Source organism: Pteropus vampyrus, unplaced genomic scaffold (genome assembly GCF_000151845.1).
Source record: "Pteropus vampyrus isolate Shadow unplaced genomic scaffold, Pvam_2.0 Scaffold33, whole genome shotgun sequence".
NCBI lineage: Eukaryota > Metazoa > Chordata > Mammalia > Chiroptera > Pteropodidae > Pteropus > Pteropus vampyrus.
This window is the reverse complement of record NW_011888814.1, coordinates 2,356,183-2,374,447: the sequence shown is the minus strand read 5'-3', so window position 1 is coordinate 2,374,447 and position 18,265 is coordinate 2,356,183. Positions and strand designations below refer to the sequence as shown.

Sequence of the window (18,265 nt, the reverse complement as noted above, 5' to 3'; positions counted from 1 at the left end):
TGAACTAGGTTTTGGACCAGACTCTGCACTCAGCTGAGGACTGGCAGAGGAGGGCTGGGCTGGGGGTGCGGAGGAGGAGGTGAGAGTCCCCTGTTCTGCCCCGTCCCCTGCAGATCGCTGCTGCTTTGCCCTTGGAGGTAGGATGTGGTGAAAAGATGGGGCTTCTCCCTTCCGGGGCTCACAATGGCCAGAGAAGATTCCGTGAAGTGCCTTCGCTGCCTGCTGTACGCCCTCAATCTGCTGTTTTGGGTAAGTCAAACAGTGCCACTGCACCAACAGGTGGGGACCGCTGGATGGGGTTTCCTACAGCCACCACGTAATGCGCCAAAGAGCCTGGCTAAGTACTAATTAATTACATGGGATCACACCCTCTGTTTTTCAGAGAAGTAAAATTTTGACCTTAAAATGCCTTTGATCTAGCTCAAGTTCCATTCGGAAAAAGAAATCCACCCCTGGATACTAGTAGCAGTAAAATTAGACATGAAGTTAATCTAGGGATATAAATAAATGCACGTGCTTGTGCTTGTAGATAAGAAAATTATGGCATACTACTTAGGGAACTGCTTGTTTTCAGGAATTTCAGATAACTGTGTAAGCCATAAATTGTTTCCCTCTGTCATACTAGCTTATAGAGAACCTAGTTGTGGCAAGCAGTCTTGCTGTTTTTGTGAGAATTCATAAGATATTCTGTCAAAAGACTGGATAGATTTTTCTAGAAAAGGTGGTTTTCATGTAACTATTTCTAAGTTGGCAAAGTTTTAAGGAATTTTTTGTATGCTCTTGGAAAATCCCATAACCATTTAAGGAAATAAAATACATTAAATTTAACAAGCTCATGGAAATCTTTATGCCCTATGAGTTAGTGACTTTTTATGCTTTCATCCAGACATACATTTTCATTAAGTGTTATTAATAATCACATTATTATTTCTAAAACTTATGAGGAAATATAAAAATTAAAACTTGCTTCAGGAACGAAGCAGATAATGGTTTGTTGGGTTTTTTTTTTTTTTTTGCCAATTTTGTATTCTATTTGTAACTTATATTCAAACTTTTCTGTTAGAAATTTTAATGTGTAATTTATTTATTTGGCTGACTGCCTGGCATTGACCAGCCTTTTTAAACATGTCCTCTTTAGAGGATGACATTTTGGTTGAACTCCTTATGGATGGCTCCATTTTAAGGTGACAAATTAAGCCTTCAGTGAGTAATCCGAAATATATCTAAACTGGCAACATTTTCTTCTCAACATGAAAATTAAAGTATTGAGTAGTTAAATTCACCACTTGAAAATATAAAATCACTAATTGATCTTATTGTAGTTTTTAATTCTAAAAATGTACATTTTTAAGTGGGTCATTACCTGCTTAGCTATAAGGTATTAAGATTTCTGACTTTGTTTCTTTAAAATGTATAATAATTATCACTTCTATTTGCTAGTTCTTCACTTTCCTACTTTATGTTTATTAATTATAGAATCATCGCATTTTTATAACTAAAAGGGGATTTAAAGATGACCTGGTCGAACGTCCTTACTTTGTGGATAAGAAAACTAAATGTAGCTTAGTGACTTGACAAGGTCAAATAATCAGATAGTGACTCTTTTGTGATCTTAGTGCCTTTACATGGACAATTACTGAGTTTTCAACCTTGGAATTACTAGGACTTGTTTTTGTTCAGCAAAGAATAATGCTTTGGAAATTTTCTTAATCTGCATTGTGTAGGGGAAGGAAGACCCAAGTTATTTAACAAAAACATTGCTCTTCTGAATAATGAAATTTGCTTAAAAACACCTACTCTTTAAGCTCCTCCAGGGCCTCTTGTGTCCCCAAAGAATGAAAAATGTTTTTTCTTTGTCATTATCCTGTACTTCAGCTTTCTCTCTTTCCATGTGTGTTCTGATTATTGAGATTGCTTCTCCCTTTCTTTAGCCCCCTTCTACTCCCTATATCACCTTCCCTCCAACAAAATAATCCGTATGATACTGCCTAGTACCTGTACTTCTGTGTTTTTTTTTTATTTCATACAGTGATATATTTACATATACCTATCCATTCATGTACATTCGGATGTACATTCGGATGTACATTCATGATTTTTTTTTATTAAATTGTTTTTCTCATTTGAGTTATAATTGCAGGAGTGGAATTGCTATCAGAGGATATGTAATAATGGTAGCAAAATATCTAACATTTATATAGTAGCTCTTCTGTTTGCCAGGAACATTTAGTGCCTCAGTTTCCTAATCTGTAAAATAGGAATGATAGTTTCTAGATTTTTTAGAGTTGTGAGGATTACAGTTAATATATATAAAGTGCTTGAACAGTGGCACTTAGCAAATGCTATCTATGTAGTAGTATTTACTGTTGTTACTACTAGTAATACAATAATGATACTCAATAATTATCTCCACTAAGTAGATTACTAGGAGGTAGATTATTGAGGCACAAGTGTCCTTACAGTAGGAATTATTATTGTTATGATTAATACTGCTACTACCATTACCACTAGTACATGCCTTTACCCAGCAATCCTGTCCTGAGAATCCAGTCCCCAGAAATAAGAGTACCATTACACCCCGTTATATGTACACAAATATTTGTTGCCATTTTATTGGTGTTATGATACTTTTTAATTTTTGCAAATCTGAGAGATTTAAAGTGTTATCTCACTGTTACTTTGTTTTTTACTTCCTCTACTACCAGTGAGCATAAGCCTCATTTTACGTATGCAAATATATATATATTTATATATGTCATTTCATTTCATAATTCATGTTCATTAAATATCTAATATTTACCATTTAGGTTTGCCTTATTGTTCATTGCTTTCATTTTTGTTGTCTATTGCTATGTAAGAAACAAATTTTTCTATGTTGTTTTTAATAGAATTTTTCTCCAGAATTTGATATATTCTTTTATTTTCTGTTCTTTTAAAGCACATACCCTTCTTGTCTTGGTTAAAAATATCTTTTTTCCATACTGATTTTAAGATTATTTTATACAACTAAATGTATTTGTGGAATTGTCAAAATGTATATACTCGCTTTGGGGAAATTGGCATTATTATTTCAATGTTAAAACAATGTTTGCAGATCCTTTATTTCCTATGCTGCTGAATCAGAAGCAGTTTTCTGCCTGTGCCAGGGACATGCCTGGCCATCCTTACATGTCCTTACTCCCTCATGTAATTCTCATAACAGCCCTGGAAAACATTTTTTTTTCTTTTTTCTTTTCTTTTTCTTTTTTTTAGGTAAATAGAAGTTACTCAGAGAAGTTCAGTAACTTGCTAGTAAGAACAGAGATGCAGTCTTTTTTTTTTTTTTCTCCAAGTACAGGAGGAGTTGTTCTTCTGGACAAGGTAGAGAATTTATTTGCAGCTAAGTAAACATCCTCCATAGGAAGGGATTAGCTGTTCACTGCTCACTCACTCCAAGTCCTCTAGAGCAGCACTTCTCAAACCCCCATGTACAGACATGTCACCTGGGCATCTTGTTAAATGCAGATTCTGATTCAGTATGTCTGGGGTTGGGCCTGAAAGTCTGAATTTCTGAAAAGTACCTCTGATGCTGCTGCTGCTGGTGCGAGTGTCAAACTTCAAGGAACAAAGTATTTGTCCTTAGTTTTCGTTCCCAGTTTTCGTTCTCATTGGAATTAGAAGCAGAATAAACCAGCGTGGCATATGAATCCCGCTTTTTGAACTAGACTTCACGTGTTAAGTATGGAGAGGGCGATTGCTCTTGCCTCTATTTTTTCATGATTGAGTGGTCTGCCCTCATTACCTGCGAGATCAAGAGCTATAGACTTTTACTCTTCACTTGGCATTTTAAATAGACTTTTTCCTGTCTACTATCTTGATACCCTTTCCCCTTCTCTATCCAACAAAGATTTTAGGGAAAAGGAAAATAAGTCTTAATTAGGAAAACACTGGGGGACCTATACAATTTTGTTTCGCTGTTCTGGACGTTGGAAATCAAATGGAATGATGATGATGATGATGATGATGATGATGATGATGATGATTAAAAAAGTATTTTAAGTGTGAGGTATAGGTATGTCTAAGAGGAAACAATCCACAGCCCATTGCAGATCACGAATACACTGCATCCCCTTCATTGCTATACATCTAGTCCCTTTCATTTGCTATCTGTTGAGTGGCTCTTCCACGTTATAAAGAAGCACAATCCCAGTAGAAGTGTACTGGGGTCGGCAGACAGATACCGAACCTCCTGGATTTGTCATGAGTGTGGTAGGTTTGTAATGCATATGGGCACATGGGATGTGGTGCCCATGAATAAGCTGCCTTTAGAACTCTTTTGAGACTATGATTCACATTCTGGCCACAAAGGAGCAAGGAACGTGGTTATGTTTATTTTAATTTATCACGCTTTTACTGTTTAGATGGCGTATTATCTAAATAAATGAAAGCTTTCCTCCATTTTAATAACAACGTCTGTGGCTTTATGAGTGTTTGCTGTTCTTAGATGGTAGTTTTCTCCTGTTAGAAATATATGGATAACTGTGGTTCTCTTTGGAAATTCCTGAAATTGGTGAACATTCATCAAATATGTTTATTATTTTCTGAAAGTATAATATCATATTTGTAGTTTTAAGCTCTCATTTCTCACCAGCAGATAAGAGTCATTGTTTTTTACTTACAACTACTAAAGATAGTAGCAGTAGAGAGGAACTCCCCTGATGAAATATGAAAAGAAACATAAAGAAAGACTAATAAGTGGTCAAGAAATCTCGTTCACGCTTTTGGGATATAGGCGTGGTAGACAAAATAGCAGAAGGCTTGGTGTTCTGTTGCTTTTTGGCTGGCCGTCCACAGTAAACCTCATGTGTTTGACCTATGCAGACCCTACGTAGAACACTGGCTTTCCCACAGCATTTGTAGAGTCACATTAAATGCTAGTTTTTAAATTCATGCCCCCAACTTCATACTGTGAAAGACATTTCAGTTTTCTTTAACTCTTCCTAAGGAATAATGGAGAACCCTCCAACAAATGTTTGTGCCTTTTAAAAATGAACTTTAGTGTCAGGGACAAAGCCGATATGCCTTTTTTTTACAGTGTGGCTCAGCTGGGCAAGGATGGGTAGGTAAACCACATGCTTCTTAAGGAACACCTTTTAAAGAGAAGAGCATAGAGGGTTCTTTGGTGCACACCCCACTGCAGACTGGAGCAGTAGCCCCTCACTCATTTGTCCTCATCGAGAACAATCATGAGTGAGGCCTTTGGGGACGTTTACTGCCATTGGACGGCACGGAAACTGCAGTGCAGGAGACATTTTACTCTTCTCTTACCTGCCATCTCTGTAGGGTAATTTGTCATGGAAACAGGACAATTTTGAGAGTGAAGTGAAGGGGATGTTGCTGCTGATAATTATACAATGACAACAGAGGCTTAAAACCTGGTCAGACCAGGACATATGGACTCCCTATCTACAGGCAGCATGATGATCTATAAAAACTATTAGTCAGAACAGCTCCAGGGTGCCATTGACTTATTCAGCTCTAATTAATAGATTTGATGTTTAAATAATATGCACAAGTAACCCCCAGAACTCATTTCAGCCATCATTTACATTGCCGGTTTTTCCACAGCATCCTCAAATAGCGTTAGCTATTTGTTCTCTTTCTCGCTGCTCATCTCCTGGTAGAAGGGAAACTGGTGAGGCATCAACTGACCAAAGGCAGAGGGGAGTGGGCATGAGGACGTAAAACAGACATGCTGCCGGGAAAGACTGACATTGGGCCACCAGCCTCTGAATAATCAAGAATTGATTGACCTTTACCTTTCAATAAATAACAATTAAATCCTTTTATTTTTAAAGAAAAAAACAACCAGGAATTTAAAAAGCATCTAGTGCAATTTTTCCATTTTTAAGATGAACAAACAGAGGTTTGGAAAGTCTGAATGGCTTCTCCAACTTCTCCAGAGACAGGACTGTAAGTCCCTGGTTTCTCTTCTGCGTTTGCTCTTTTCTAGCAGATGTGACATAAAAGGAAAAGTTCAGGTAGGTGGTTTCAGATATCTGTCAGCCCTGAACAGAAATTATTGGTGTCCCTGTCACCTTGTATGAGACTATGTGTTATGTGTGGCAGACAGGTGAAGGATTTAGAAATCTGTCTTTTGACTATGACCTTACCATTTGGTGGAAACTGTAGGTATACATTTCATAACAAATTTAGGGAATGTGCATACACATAAAATTCTGATTTAGAAAACAACTTGATTCAATACTTATTTTTACATAATTATATGCAAGCTGAACCAGAATGTATCTCCAACACAGCAGATTTCATATTTATAAATATTTCTTGAGAGCTAGCATTTTCTAAATGTTTTACACAGAAGAATGTGGCAAATATCTGGCTAAGCAGATATTAAATCTATTTCTCTAAAGTGATATTGTATTATTTTCTAAATATTTCCTTGAACTACACATAATATTTTGCAATGTGGTAGAAAATGTAAGAAGTTATAAAACTAGTTACATATGGTAACTACATTATTCCTAATAATTTAATTATCATGAATGACAGTTGAATTAAATTAATATGGAAAATTAGTAGAAAACACCATTATTATTAGTAAGGAGTCCTGAATTACTTGTATAATTAGTGCTTTTAGATTTAATAACATCAAGATTAGTTATTGAGGTGAACTTGTCTCATTTTAACTTAGTTTTTTTGCTATAACTTGCACTATATTTGTTGTTACCATTATTATTTTCCCAACCCAACCTCAGTATATAAAATCCTTCTCTGAGAATGGAACTGTTTTCAGACATTTAATGTAGCTGGAAATAATGTCATAATAAAAAGCAGTTCATTCTCAGAGTTGTTTGTTTACTATAAGATAAGGCTTTGGGTTGATATTATTTATTTTGACTAATGTTCGGTATACAGCTACCATGCTTGGATAACTACTGTGAAAAAACAGTAGGGCCAAGTAGGACACAAAGTTTGTAGTTTAAAGGACTTTTGAGAACATTTAAACGTGATATATAAATCTCTGATCTTATAAATCAGCAGGCACGTCTCTACTAGAAAATTTCCAGTGATATAGAAAGCTTTGTTCTTCTTAAAGTATCTCCTAGTTTTGCTAAAGATCTCTAGTAGCTTATCTTGCAAGTTGGAATCATCTCCCTTTAATTATTTTCTCATTCATTTATTTACTATATATTAGGTCTCATTACTGGTCTTGGTACTCTGCTATGTGATGGGGTTGTAAGCAGTGGTCTGTGTTCTCTACAGCAGCGGTCCCCAACCTTTTTTGGCACCAGAGACCACTGCTCCTATGAGAATCTAATGCCTGAAGTGGAGCTGAAGCTGTGATTATGGTACTGGGGAGTGGCTGCAAACAGATGAAGCGTTGCTCTCGCTAGCCTGCTGCTCACCTCCTGCTGTGTGGCCTGGTTCCTATCAGGCCACGGACCAGTACCAGTCTACACCCCTGGGGTTGGGGGCTCCTGCTCTAAAGAAGGGAGATGGGTGGGTAAAATAGGAAACTAGAGATAACCATTCTATGAAATCCGTACAAGAGAGTTGACTAGGGTAAAAAGGGACTTTGGAGAACATCTTTACACTCCAGCTGATATCTGAGCTGGTCTTTCAGCATGAGGTTTTTCTACCCATGAAGACAGAAAGGCTAGGGTAGAATAGCATTCCAGGCAGAAGGAACTGCATGGGCAAAGACATAGAGGCTTTAGGAGATCTGCATGGACATAATGGAGAAGTGCAAGTGGGTTTTTTGTCATCCAAGTACAGAATATGTGTGGGAAGAGCTGGCAGGAAACAAGTTGAAGAGATAGGTTAAAGGGTGACTTCAGAGGGCCTGTGTGCCCTGCTAGAGTTTAAACTTTTTTCTGTAGGAGAGAGTTGGGGGAAAGTGGAAGTAGAGTTGGGGAGGAGCCATCAGGGTCAGCTTGTAGAACTTTATAAGCAGAAGAACTTGATCTTTGTCTTATAAAGCTAACTGAAGGGTGAATTTGAGGTGGAATCTGTGAGCCAGAGAATTCTATTATAAGGTGATTGTAATTGCCTGACAAGAGATTGAAGACCCGAACTACCCAGAAGTGGCAGGAAATGGGGAGGAATTCACTAGGCGAGTTGCAGGAACAATCTGTGGGACTTGAAAGTAATTAGATGTAGGACTGAGGAAGAGGGAGAGGATTAGGCTGGCTGCCAAGTTGCCAGTTATGTGATTGAAGTGTTGATTATACCATTTATTGAGATAGGAGGGACGCACAGGTTTCCAGAGGAAAGGAGATGAATTCAGTTTTTGAGATGTTAAAATTGAGAAAGCCACGGAAGTCCAATAGGTAGTTATATCACAGCATATTTGCACTGACCCATTCATTAGACCTTCAGATATGTGAAGATTCCATTTCTGAACTGATTTTGGAGTTGTCATATCTCTTAAGCTGACTAAGAAAGATTAAGAGAAAGCCTTGAGGTCAAAGTGACTTGAGATAAAATAAATACGTACAAATATATAAATGAATCCTACTCTGATTTTTCATCACATAAATCCTCTGTGAAGTTGGATTTATTATTATAACAGAAAACTGGGGCTTAGGAAAGATGAAATGACACACCCAAAGTCATATAGCTTAAAAGGAGCAGAGTTGGAATTCAAATGAAGGCTCTCTGATTCAATGGCTTTTCATTGTCCTTATGGTCAAGACCATATGTCTTAAAATGACCTCTAAGACTCTGTGATCTTGGCCCTGCCTAGCTTTCTATCCTTACCATGTGCCAATTTCCCTTCTTTGAACATACTATGCATGATGCCTTCCACACTGGGATCTTTGCTGTTCTTTCTAACTGAAATGTTCTTTTTAACCTCCTTCTCCCTGATGAACTCAATAATTATCCTTCAGATCTCAGCTGTCTTAGCGAAGTTCCTGTGACCCTATGAAATAGGTCAGTCACCTCAAAAGGAGTTCTTATAGTAACTTGTATTATTCCTTTCCACTACTTATTACAGTTTGTAGTTATGCATTTATATCTGATGAGTTGATTAATGCGTGTCCTCATCACTTAGTAAATTTCATAGAGCAGAGATGATGTCTGTTATTGCCCATCAGTACATGTCCATCACATTGCATAGTACCTGGCAAAGCGCAGCTGATCAATCAATGCATGTTTTTTAGATGGAAGAATGACATCAAAACCCATGCTCTTAACCATTCTATCCTACTGGAAATGTTTTGGAATATGCCATTTAAAAGACATACACTTTTCGTTATATATGGAAGAACTGTGTATAAAGACTACCACTGATAATACATTATACAAAATGAAGAATATGTTAAGTCACTGACACCTGAGCTATGATACTGAAAATTGGTTGAACAGTCAGTAAAAAATTTGAGAATGAAGAAACCAAGGTCAGTTACGATTTTGAAGAGTGATAAAAAGAGGGGAGAATTATTTAAAACTGCAAGATAATTTGACGTAATAAAATAAAATAGCACATTAATAGACTTTCTTGTCTCCATGAAACTTACAAGGTATTTAGAGATCCATAAATAACCAAACAGAGGGAGAACACATAGCCTCCAATTTAATTAAGTGGTCCATGGTTCCCTGCTAGCCATGTGTGTTTCAACGGGTTCTATTATTTAGGTATGGTAAGGCCAACACATTGGGAGACAACTTCCATTAAAAAAGGTAGTTTATTATACTCACAGATCCCAAGGGAGTAGATGTCTCATTACAGGTGGACCAAGAAGGGAAACACTGGGGTCCATCATAAGGCAGAGAAGTGGGGAAACTGGGCAACTACTTTTATTGTGGCTTTTTTAAGAAGGAACAAGTAAGGCAGGATAAGGGGGTTTTGTATTGTCTAGTTTGAATAATTTTAGCAGCCTCTGGCATATAGAACCTATCTCTAGTTTTCTGGCATCTGGATTTTTCAGTGATTAGGACAGGTGTAGAGTGACCCAGAGTGAGAGAACTCAGTAAGGAAGGTGGTTGGGTGTGTGGACACCGGACTGGTTGGTTTGTATTTGAAAATGAAAAGCGCATGCTCGGGAGAAGGACTCTTTCCCAGAGTAGGTAGGTGAAAGGCAGGCAGCCAAGGCGAGGTAGCTCAGGCATATTATCAGTTTGTCCGGACCAACATATGTCCAGTATAAGCATGTAGAACAGATGTTAAAGTATTAAGTTTATAGAAGCTAGAAGCATGTTTAATACACTGGGTAATTTTATTAGGTTTACAATCTGTTCTTCATTCCCAGTGGGAATGAGGATAATAATAACTGGCCTAATTCTCTGAATTATGGTCTCAGGGTTCCTAACATATTTTAGGTCAAGGACCCCTGAGCCCCATTCACCAAAGATCATGGTACAAACATTCAGACTGAGCCTAATCACTACAGATTACCCCCGCAACCCGCACCCGCACCCGCACCCGCACACACACCTTTTTTTTAAAGGAAACCTGCATGCTGTGCAGGTTTGTCTCCTCACTGTCTGTGGAACTTGTCATGCTCATCTCTAAACTTGGAAAGCAGTGAGTGACTGAGCCTAAAGCCCCAAAGACCAAAGACCCGAATTTGAATCCTAGCTCAGTCACTTAGAGTCTGTAAGACCTTGAACAGGTTACTGCTCTCTTCTGTGCTTTTGCTTCATGGTACTTTTTTCAGTCTGTAATTATCTGGTTTATATATTTATTCCTTATGTCCCACAAGAGGCTCCATACAGGCTGGACTCTTGCTTCTCTTATTTATTTCTGAATCTCCCAATCTGGCACTGACAATACAAGGCAGATAGTAGGTGTTGAGTAAATATTTGCAACTGAATGAAGGACTAGGGAATTCACTAGCTGACTTTCTAAGCAGCTAGCCATACTTCATTGCACAAGAGGTCAGAGATCTACATGTTTTGCTTACCTTGGAGCCTTTATCCAGAAAGCATATTTCATGGCCACTGCTTGAGTCAGTACAGACACATTCCTATCTTGTATATTTATTATTTCATCATTTAAGATAAATCTGTAACATATAATGGTAATTGATATTCCTTAAGGTTACAGAAATTATTAAGAATCAAGTTAAGTAGAATTGCTCTGTATTGTGCTTAAGGAGATAAATATAAGGCACATTTTAGAAAAACTTCCATCAAAGTAGGAAAGACCTTCAGAACTTAGGGTTCGATTTTCAGCTTTTGGAAAAGCTTCCCAGGAAGACTCATTTTGAATGCATTCTAGATAGTTGTTTTTTTAAAAAAACCTTGAATTATGAACAATTTAAAACATATACAAAAGCAGAAAGCACAGTATAATTAATCTCCACTTATCCATTACCCAGTTTTAATAATTATAAACTTCCCACTAATCCCCATGCATCATGATTATTTATCAAACCATTCAGCATGTATCTCTGAAAGATAAGAAATTTTTTAAAAAAAGAATCATTTTTTAAAAAAACCTTAATACTTTTGCCATATCTAAAATAATAAATAATTTCTTAATATTTTTCAATATCCAGTCATGATAAAATATTCCTAGTCATCTCATAAATGTCTCTTTGTGATTGGTTTGTTCGAATCAGGATTCAACCCAGGTCAACATATTGCATTGGATAATCTCTTAAGTCTCTTAATTTATAACGATTTTTCCTTTCTTCCTTTTTTCCACTTGCCGATTAATGCATGTCCTCATCACTTAGTAAATTTCATAGAGCAGAGATGATGTCTGTTATTGCCCATCAGTACATGTCCATCACATTGCATAGTACCTGGCAAAGCACAGCTGATCAATCAATGCATGTTTTTTAGATGGAAGAATGACATCAAAACCCATGCTCTTAACCATTCTATCCTACTGGAAATGTTTTGGAATATGCCATTTAAAAGACATACACTTTTCGTTATATATGGAAGAACTGTGTATAAAGACTACCACTGATAATACATTATACAAAATGAAGAATATGTTAAGTCACTGACACCTGAGCTATGATACTGAAAATTGGTTGAACAGTCAGTAAAAAATTTGAGAATGAAGAAACCAAGGTCAGTTACGATTTTGAAGAGTGATAAAAAGAGGGGAGAATTATTTAAAACTGCAAGATAATTTGACGTAATAAAATAAAATAGCACATTAATAGACTTTCTTGTCTCCATGAAACTTACAAGGTATTTAGAGATCCATAAATAACCAAACAGAGGGAGAACACATAGCCTCCAATTTAATTAAGTGGTCCATGGTTCCCTGCTAGCCATGTGTGTTTCAACGGCTTCTATTATTTAGGTATGGTAAGGCCAACACATCAGGAGACAACTTCCATTAAAAAAGGTAGTTTATTATACTCACAGATCCCAAGGGAGTAGATGTCTCATTACAGGTGGACCAAGAAGGGAAACACTGGGGTCCATCATAAGGCAGAGAAGTGGGGAAACTGGGCAACTACTTTTATTGTGGCTTTTTTAAGAAGGAACAAGTAAGGCAGGATAAGGGGGTTTTGTATTGTCTAGTTTGAATAATTTTAGCAGCCTCTGGCATATAGAACCTATCTCTAGTTTTCTGGCATCTGGATTTTTCAGTGATTAGGACAGGTGTAGAGTGACCCAGAGTGAGAGAACTCAGTAAGGAAGGTGGTTGGGTGTGTGGACACCGGACTGGTTGGTTTGTATTTGAAAATGAAAAGCGCATGCTCGGGAGAAGGACTCTTTCCCAGAGTAGGTAGGTGAAAGGCAGGCAGCCAAGGCGAGGTAGCTCAGGCATATTATCAGTTTGTCCGGACCAACATATGTCCAGTATAAGCATGTAGAACAGATGTTAAAGTATTAAGTTTATAGAAGCTAGAAGCATGTTTAATACACTGGGTAATTTTATTAGGTTTACAATCTGTTCTTCATTCCCAGTGGGAATGAGGATAATAATAACTGGCCTAATTCTCTGAATTATGGTCTCAGGGTTCCTAACATATTTTAGGTCAAGGACCCCTGAGCCCCATTCACCAAAGATCATGGTACAAACATTCAGACTGAGCCTAATCACTACAGATTACCCCCGCAACCCGCACCCGCACCCGCACCCGCACACACACCTTTTTTTTAAAGGAAACCTGCATGCTGTGCAGGTTTGTCTCCTCACTGTCTGTGGAACTTGTCATGCTCATCTCTAAACTTGGAAAGCAGTGAGTGACTGAGCCTAAAGCCCCAAAGACCAAAGACCCGAATTTGAATCCTAGCTCAGTCACTTAGAGTCTGTAAGACCTTGAACAGGTTACTGCTCTCTTCTGTGCTTTTGCTTCATGGTACTTTTTTCAGTCTGTAATTATCTGGTTTATATATTTATTCCTTATGTCCCACAAGAGGCTCCATACAGGCTGGACTCTTGCTTCTCTTATTTATTTCTGAATCTCCCAATCTGGCACTGACAATACAAGGCAGATAGTAGGTGTTGAGTAAATATTTGCAACTGAATGAAGGACTAGGGAATTCACTAGCTGACTTTCTAAGCAGCTAGCCATACTTCATTGCACAAGAGGTCAGAGATCTACATGTTTTGCTTACCTTGGAGCCTTTATCCAGAAAGCATATTTCATGGCCACTGCTTGAGTCAGTACAGACACATTCCTATCTTGTATATTTATTATTTCATCATTTAAGATAAATCTGTAACATATAATGGTAATTGATATTCCTTAAGGTTACAGAAATTATTAAGAATCAAGTTAAGTAGAATTGCTCTGTATTGTGCTTAAGGAGATAAATATAAGGCACATTTTAGAAAAACTTCCATCAAAGTAGGAAAGACCTTCAGAACTTAGGGTTCGATTTTCAGCTTTTGGAAAAGCTTCCCAGGAAGACTCATTTTGAATGCATTCTAGATAGTTGTTTTTTTAAAAAAACCTTGAATTATGAACAATTTAAAACATATACAAAAGCAGAAAGCACAGTATAATTAATCTCCACTTATCCATTACCCAGTTTTAATAATTATAAACTTCCCACTAATCCCCATGCATCATGATTATTTATCAAACCATTCAGCATGTATCTCTGAAAGATAAGAAATTTTTTAAAAAAAGAATCATTTTTTAAAAAAACCTTAATACTTTTGCCATATCTAAAATAATAAATAATTTCTTAATATTTTTCAATATCCAGTCATGATAAAATATTCCTAGTCATCTCATAAATGTCTCTTTGTGATTGGTTTGTTCGAATCAGGATTCAACCCAGGTCAACATATTGCATTGGATAATCTCTTAAGTCTCTTAATTTATAACGATTTTTCCTTTCTTTCTTTTTTCCACTTGCCAATTTTTTTAATTGAAGAAATTATATCATTTGTCTCCTAAAATTTCTCATGTTCTTGATTTTGCTGATTGCATTCTCACAGTGGTATTTAACAAGTTTAAATCTATTCCCTGTAATTCCTATAAAGTGAAAGTTGGAAGCTTGATTAAATTCAGGTTTGACTTTTTGGTAAAAACATTTCAAAGGTGTATGTCTGATTGCCTCGCCTTGGGAGATATCATATCTGGTTGTTCCCTTTTGTGATACTAAGATTGATCAGTGGGGGTCTGGTATTTTAAGTCACCCTGATCTTTCCATTCTAAAAGTTCCCATCAGCCTTTCATGTGACACAGTAGTTCTCAGTCCTGACTACACATTAGAACATCTGTGGATCCTTTACACATTTCATATGCCCAGGCCCCAAGAATTGGTCCAAAGTGGTTCTGGGTTCAGTAATTTGAGTCCTAGGTGATTCTGATGTACAGACAGGACTGAGAACTACTGACCTGATAATTTTGGCAGCCATGAAGGATCTTTGCCTAGAAATTCATTATTCCAGAAGATGTTGTTAAACAGTGGTACTCTGTCATGCTTCCTTCACATATTAGCAGAAACTCATCTATAAAAATTTTCATTAACTGTTTGTGTCTTTGGTTTGTATGGGAAAGATAGGGTAAATATTGAATTCATATTAGTTTTCTGAATAATGAGTTAAGTATCCAGCATCCTACAAAGGTGATCAGTGAGTTTTTTTAAGTATTATTATGAATTAGGATATTTTAGCAGACTCGATGCTTGAAACCATTGCATTCATTATTATTATTATTATTATTTTGATGCTCAAATTGTTTGAACTTTAGCTTGTGACTTTTTTTTGACAACATCAGTAGTTTTTGATTGCTTCCTTGCTTTTACATATGACATGGTTTAAGCTCATCTTGTAGATTTGATAATTCAGTTCTATGTTATCTTCATCTTGTGCTATTCTTGTATTGAACCTGGCATCAGCAATTTAATAGTATATCTATCCGTATCCTATTTGGTGACATTCTATTTAGTGGCTGTGACATGATTCCAAAATGGAATGGCAGATATTTATAATAACAGTAAATTTCAATGGGTGGAAGTGGTAATTGGGTAAAAACATAATGATTATGTAACAAAAGTCCTTATTTTTTTTTTTTTTTTTACTATTAATCTGGCATAGAGTGCAAAAGTCTTTGGTAACCAGTTTATTTTTTTTTCTTGCTAGTTAATGTCCATCAGCGTGTTGGCAGTTTCTGCTTGGATGAGGGACTACCTAAATAATGTTCTGACTTTAACCGCAGAAACAAGGTAGGCTTTACAATTAACAATTGATTTCTTTCATTAGGTTTCCTCAGGCACTAGTTTCTAGGTAACTTTGCCAGCAGCTGTTTAAATGGTAGTGCTCTTCCACAATCATTCAGAAAGTTTTCCCTGCCCATGGCTACCTTTGTTACGGAGCTTGCATTTTCTAGCATTGTCGTTAAGGTGTGCCACCGATCCTAGAGAACATTTATGGGTATGAAAATAACAGTCGCCTGTCCTTCTGTTGGTGATGTCATATTTGCATATAAAGGACAGCAGAGCTACTTGTCTCTATGAAAATCACTGCTAGCTTTCTTACTTTCATATTCCTGAGCAAATGAAAACCAAACCCAGTAATGCCATTTACTTTTAAAATTTCAAAGGTTGACCCGCAAACGTCGCAAGAGGCAAATACTTCACTCGGCCTCAATTTTTTCACCTCTGAACAGGGAATGCAATATATACCACTCTGAAATGTCCTAAGAATTAACTGAGATACATTTTTGTAAAGTCCTTAACAGTGAAGCTTAGTAATGGTAATTTTTATTATGATTATTATTACTCTTACTATTCTGGTTGTAGTTAATGATTTTTTTCATAGTTTTCTAGCAAAAATCATCTCTCTCCCTTCCTCTTTCTTTTAATATAGAAATATTAAAATTTTCCTTTATATAGCAATTTTTCACATCTTTAGGAAGGATCAGTTCTCAGGGAGAAATAAAATGCTGTACATGGAGCCTGAGATCAGGAAAGAGAGGAGGGAGGAGATTCTTCTCAGCTGGGAAATAACAAAGGGTCCAGTGTGGTTCCCTCAGGCTGACGCTTCCAAGCTAATAGTAGGTCAACAACTTCTTCTAAAGGAGTCCTATCTTATAATATATTTTGAATGAGTTGAAGTAGGAAATGTACCACTTGCATAAAAACTAAACAAAATAAAAATAAAGCAAACAAGCAAATTAGCAATAGCTCAATGATGTAGAAAATAGCAATACATTCATTTGAGGCATGTTGATTTATAGGATTATTAACACAAATAACAATTGTGTCTTGTACTATGTTTTGAGTGTCTTTTAATTATATTGTATTTATAATGTGACATTATTATTCTTCTTTTAGGGTAGAGGAGGCTGTCATCTTGACTTACTTTCCTGTAGTTCATCCGGTCATGATTGCCGTTTGCTGTTTCCTGATCATCGTGGGGATGTTAGGATACTGTGGAACAGTGAAAAGAAATCTGTTGCTTCTTGCATGGGTATGATGTTTCTCTCATTTCTTTATTATACTTAAAAAAACCAACCAGTAATGTATTATTTTTCCATCAGAGCACACCATTATGTGCTTAAGGAACTGTGATAGCCATGCTCTAATCTGCGGTAATTGTTCAGCATCCTGTGAGAAGGGAAGTCTTCTTTCCATGAGAGATGATTTCAATACAGGTATTTGCTTTACTCAAATGATGAAGTATGGAAATACGTGCTCTACTTAATTATTTTACTCAGGCTATGTGTTGACATTTTCATTTGAAAGTATGAGTTTTTTTCTGCCGTCATGCTCTCATACAGGTCCCTTGGTACTAGAACTGAGCAGTCACAATGGAATTCTGTTTCTTTCTCTCTCCTCTTTTTTAAGTCAAATCCACCATATAAACTCACATAGAAATTCAGGTGGTCAGGTTGCAGGCAGACATTGCAATTTTGGCGCTGCCTTTACAATAGGTTAGTGTATATCAGTGAGTCTCAGTTTATATGATCTTAGTGCTTTTTTTAAAAAAATTCTGAAAGAATTGGACTAGATCACTTCTTAAATTCCCTTCAGCACTCAAATTCTATGATTCCAAAATCTACGATTAAACTTTTAATTAAAAATTAGCAAACTCTCTTTTAACATTAAAAATTTGAGTCAATTAAAAATACAGATTATATATAGATTTTTGAAGCACATTGAGTATATAAAATATTGCATGTTATTGGCACTAGGTAGTGAGGCTGCCAACATGTAATTGCAGACATATCAGAAGCCCTCAGACCTAATTCATTGAGTATATTCCTTGTCAGTAGTTCTCAAGTCTAGTTGTGCATTAATTCCTTGTAGGGAGCATAAAAAAATTTTAACTGTATGCCGATATTCCTTGTAGGAACATAAAAAATTTTAACTGTGTGCTGTAGTTCTCAAGCTAGTTGTGCATTATTTCCTTGTAGGGAGCATAAAAAAAAAAAAACTTTAAATGTGAGCAGAAAAAAAGCCCCGATTTGTAGCATTTGCAGATTTCCGTGGGGTAAACACTCCCAGCATGGTGGATTTCGGGCTACCAAGGTGGTATCACTGAATGCAGAGTTGGGGAGAGATGAGCACAAATTGGCTCTCAGGAGAGCTTCTGCACACCAGTGCTTGACTGGCTCCCGTTCCGAGCCAATTAAAACAATGTTAGTGTGAAGCTGAATTAAACCTTTGAATTTCCCAGGAACAACCTGTGTTAATACATTTCTTGGCTTCTTGGAGGATAATTCTTCAGATCCATGACTGGAAAACAGAAAAAGCTGCAGAAAATAAACCATAGAGAAGGAGAATCTGTTCATTGCCTTACCTACTCCATTTTGGTGTACAGTGAGAGGTGAATGATGGAAGGGTTTTGAATTGTATTAAGATATTTGGGCAATAATTTAAACATAAA

General features: G+C 36.7%; 1 protein-coding gene across 1 annotated transcript in view; it reads left to right on the top strand.

Annotated features, from left to right (window-relative positions):
- Window positions 1-97: 97 nt before the first annotated feature.
- The window catches only part of TSPAN12 (tetraspanin 12), a 67,172-nt gene continuing 49,004 nt past the window's right edge, over window positions 98-18,265 (top strand). Inside the window, exons 1-3 of the mRNA XM_011357159.2 lie at window positions 98-249; window positions 15,518-15,600; window positions 16,711-16,846. Of these exons, the coding sequence (XP_011355461.1) occupies window positions 184-249; window positions 15,518-15,600; window positions 16,711-16,846 (285 nt within the window). The 5' untranslated portion in view covers window positions 98-183. The remainder of the gene's footprint in view (window positions 250-15,517; window positions 15,601-16,710; window positions 16,847-18,265) is intronic.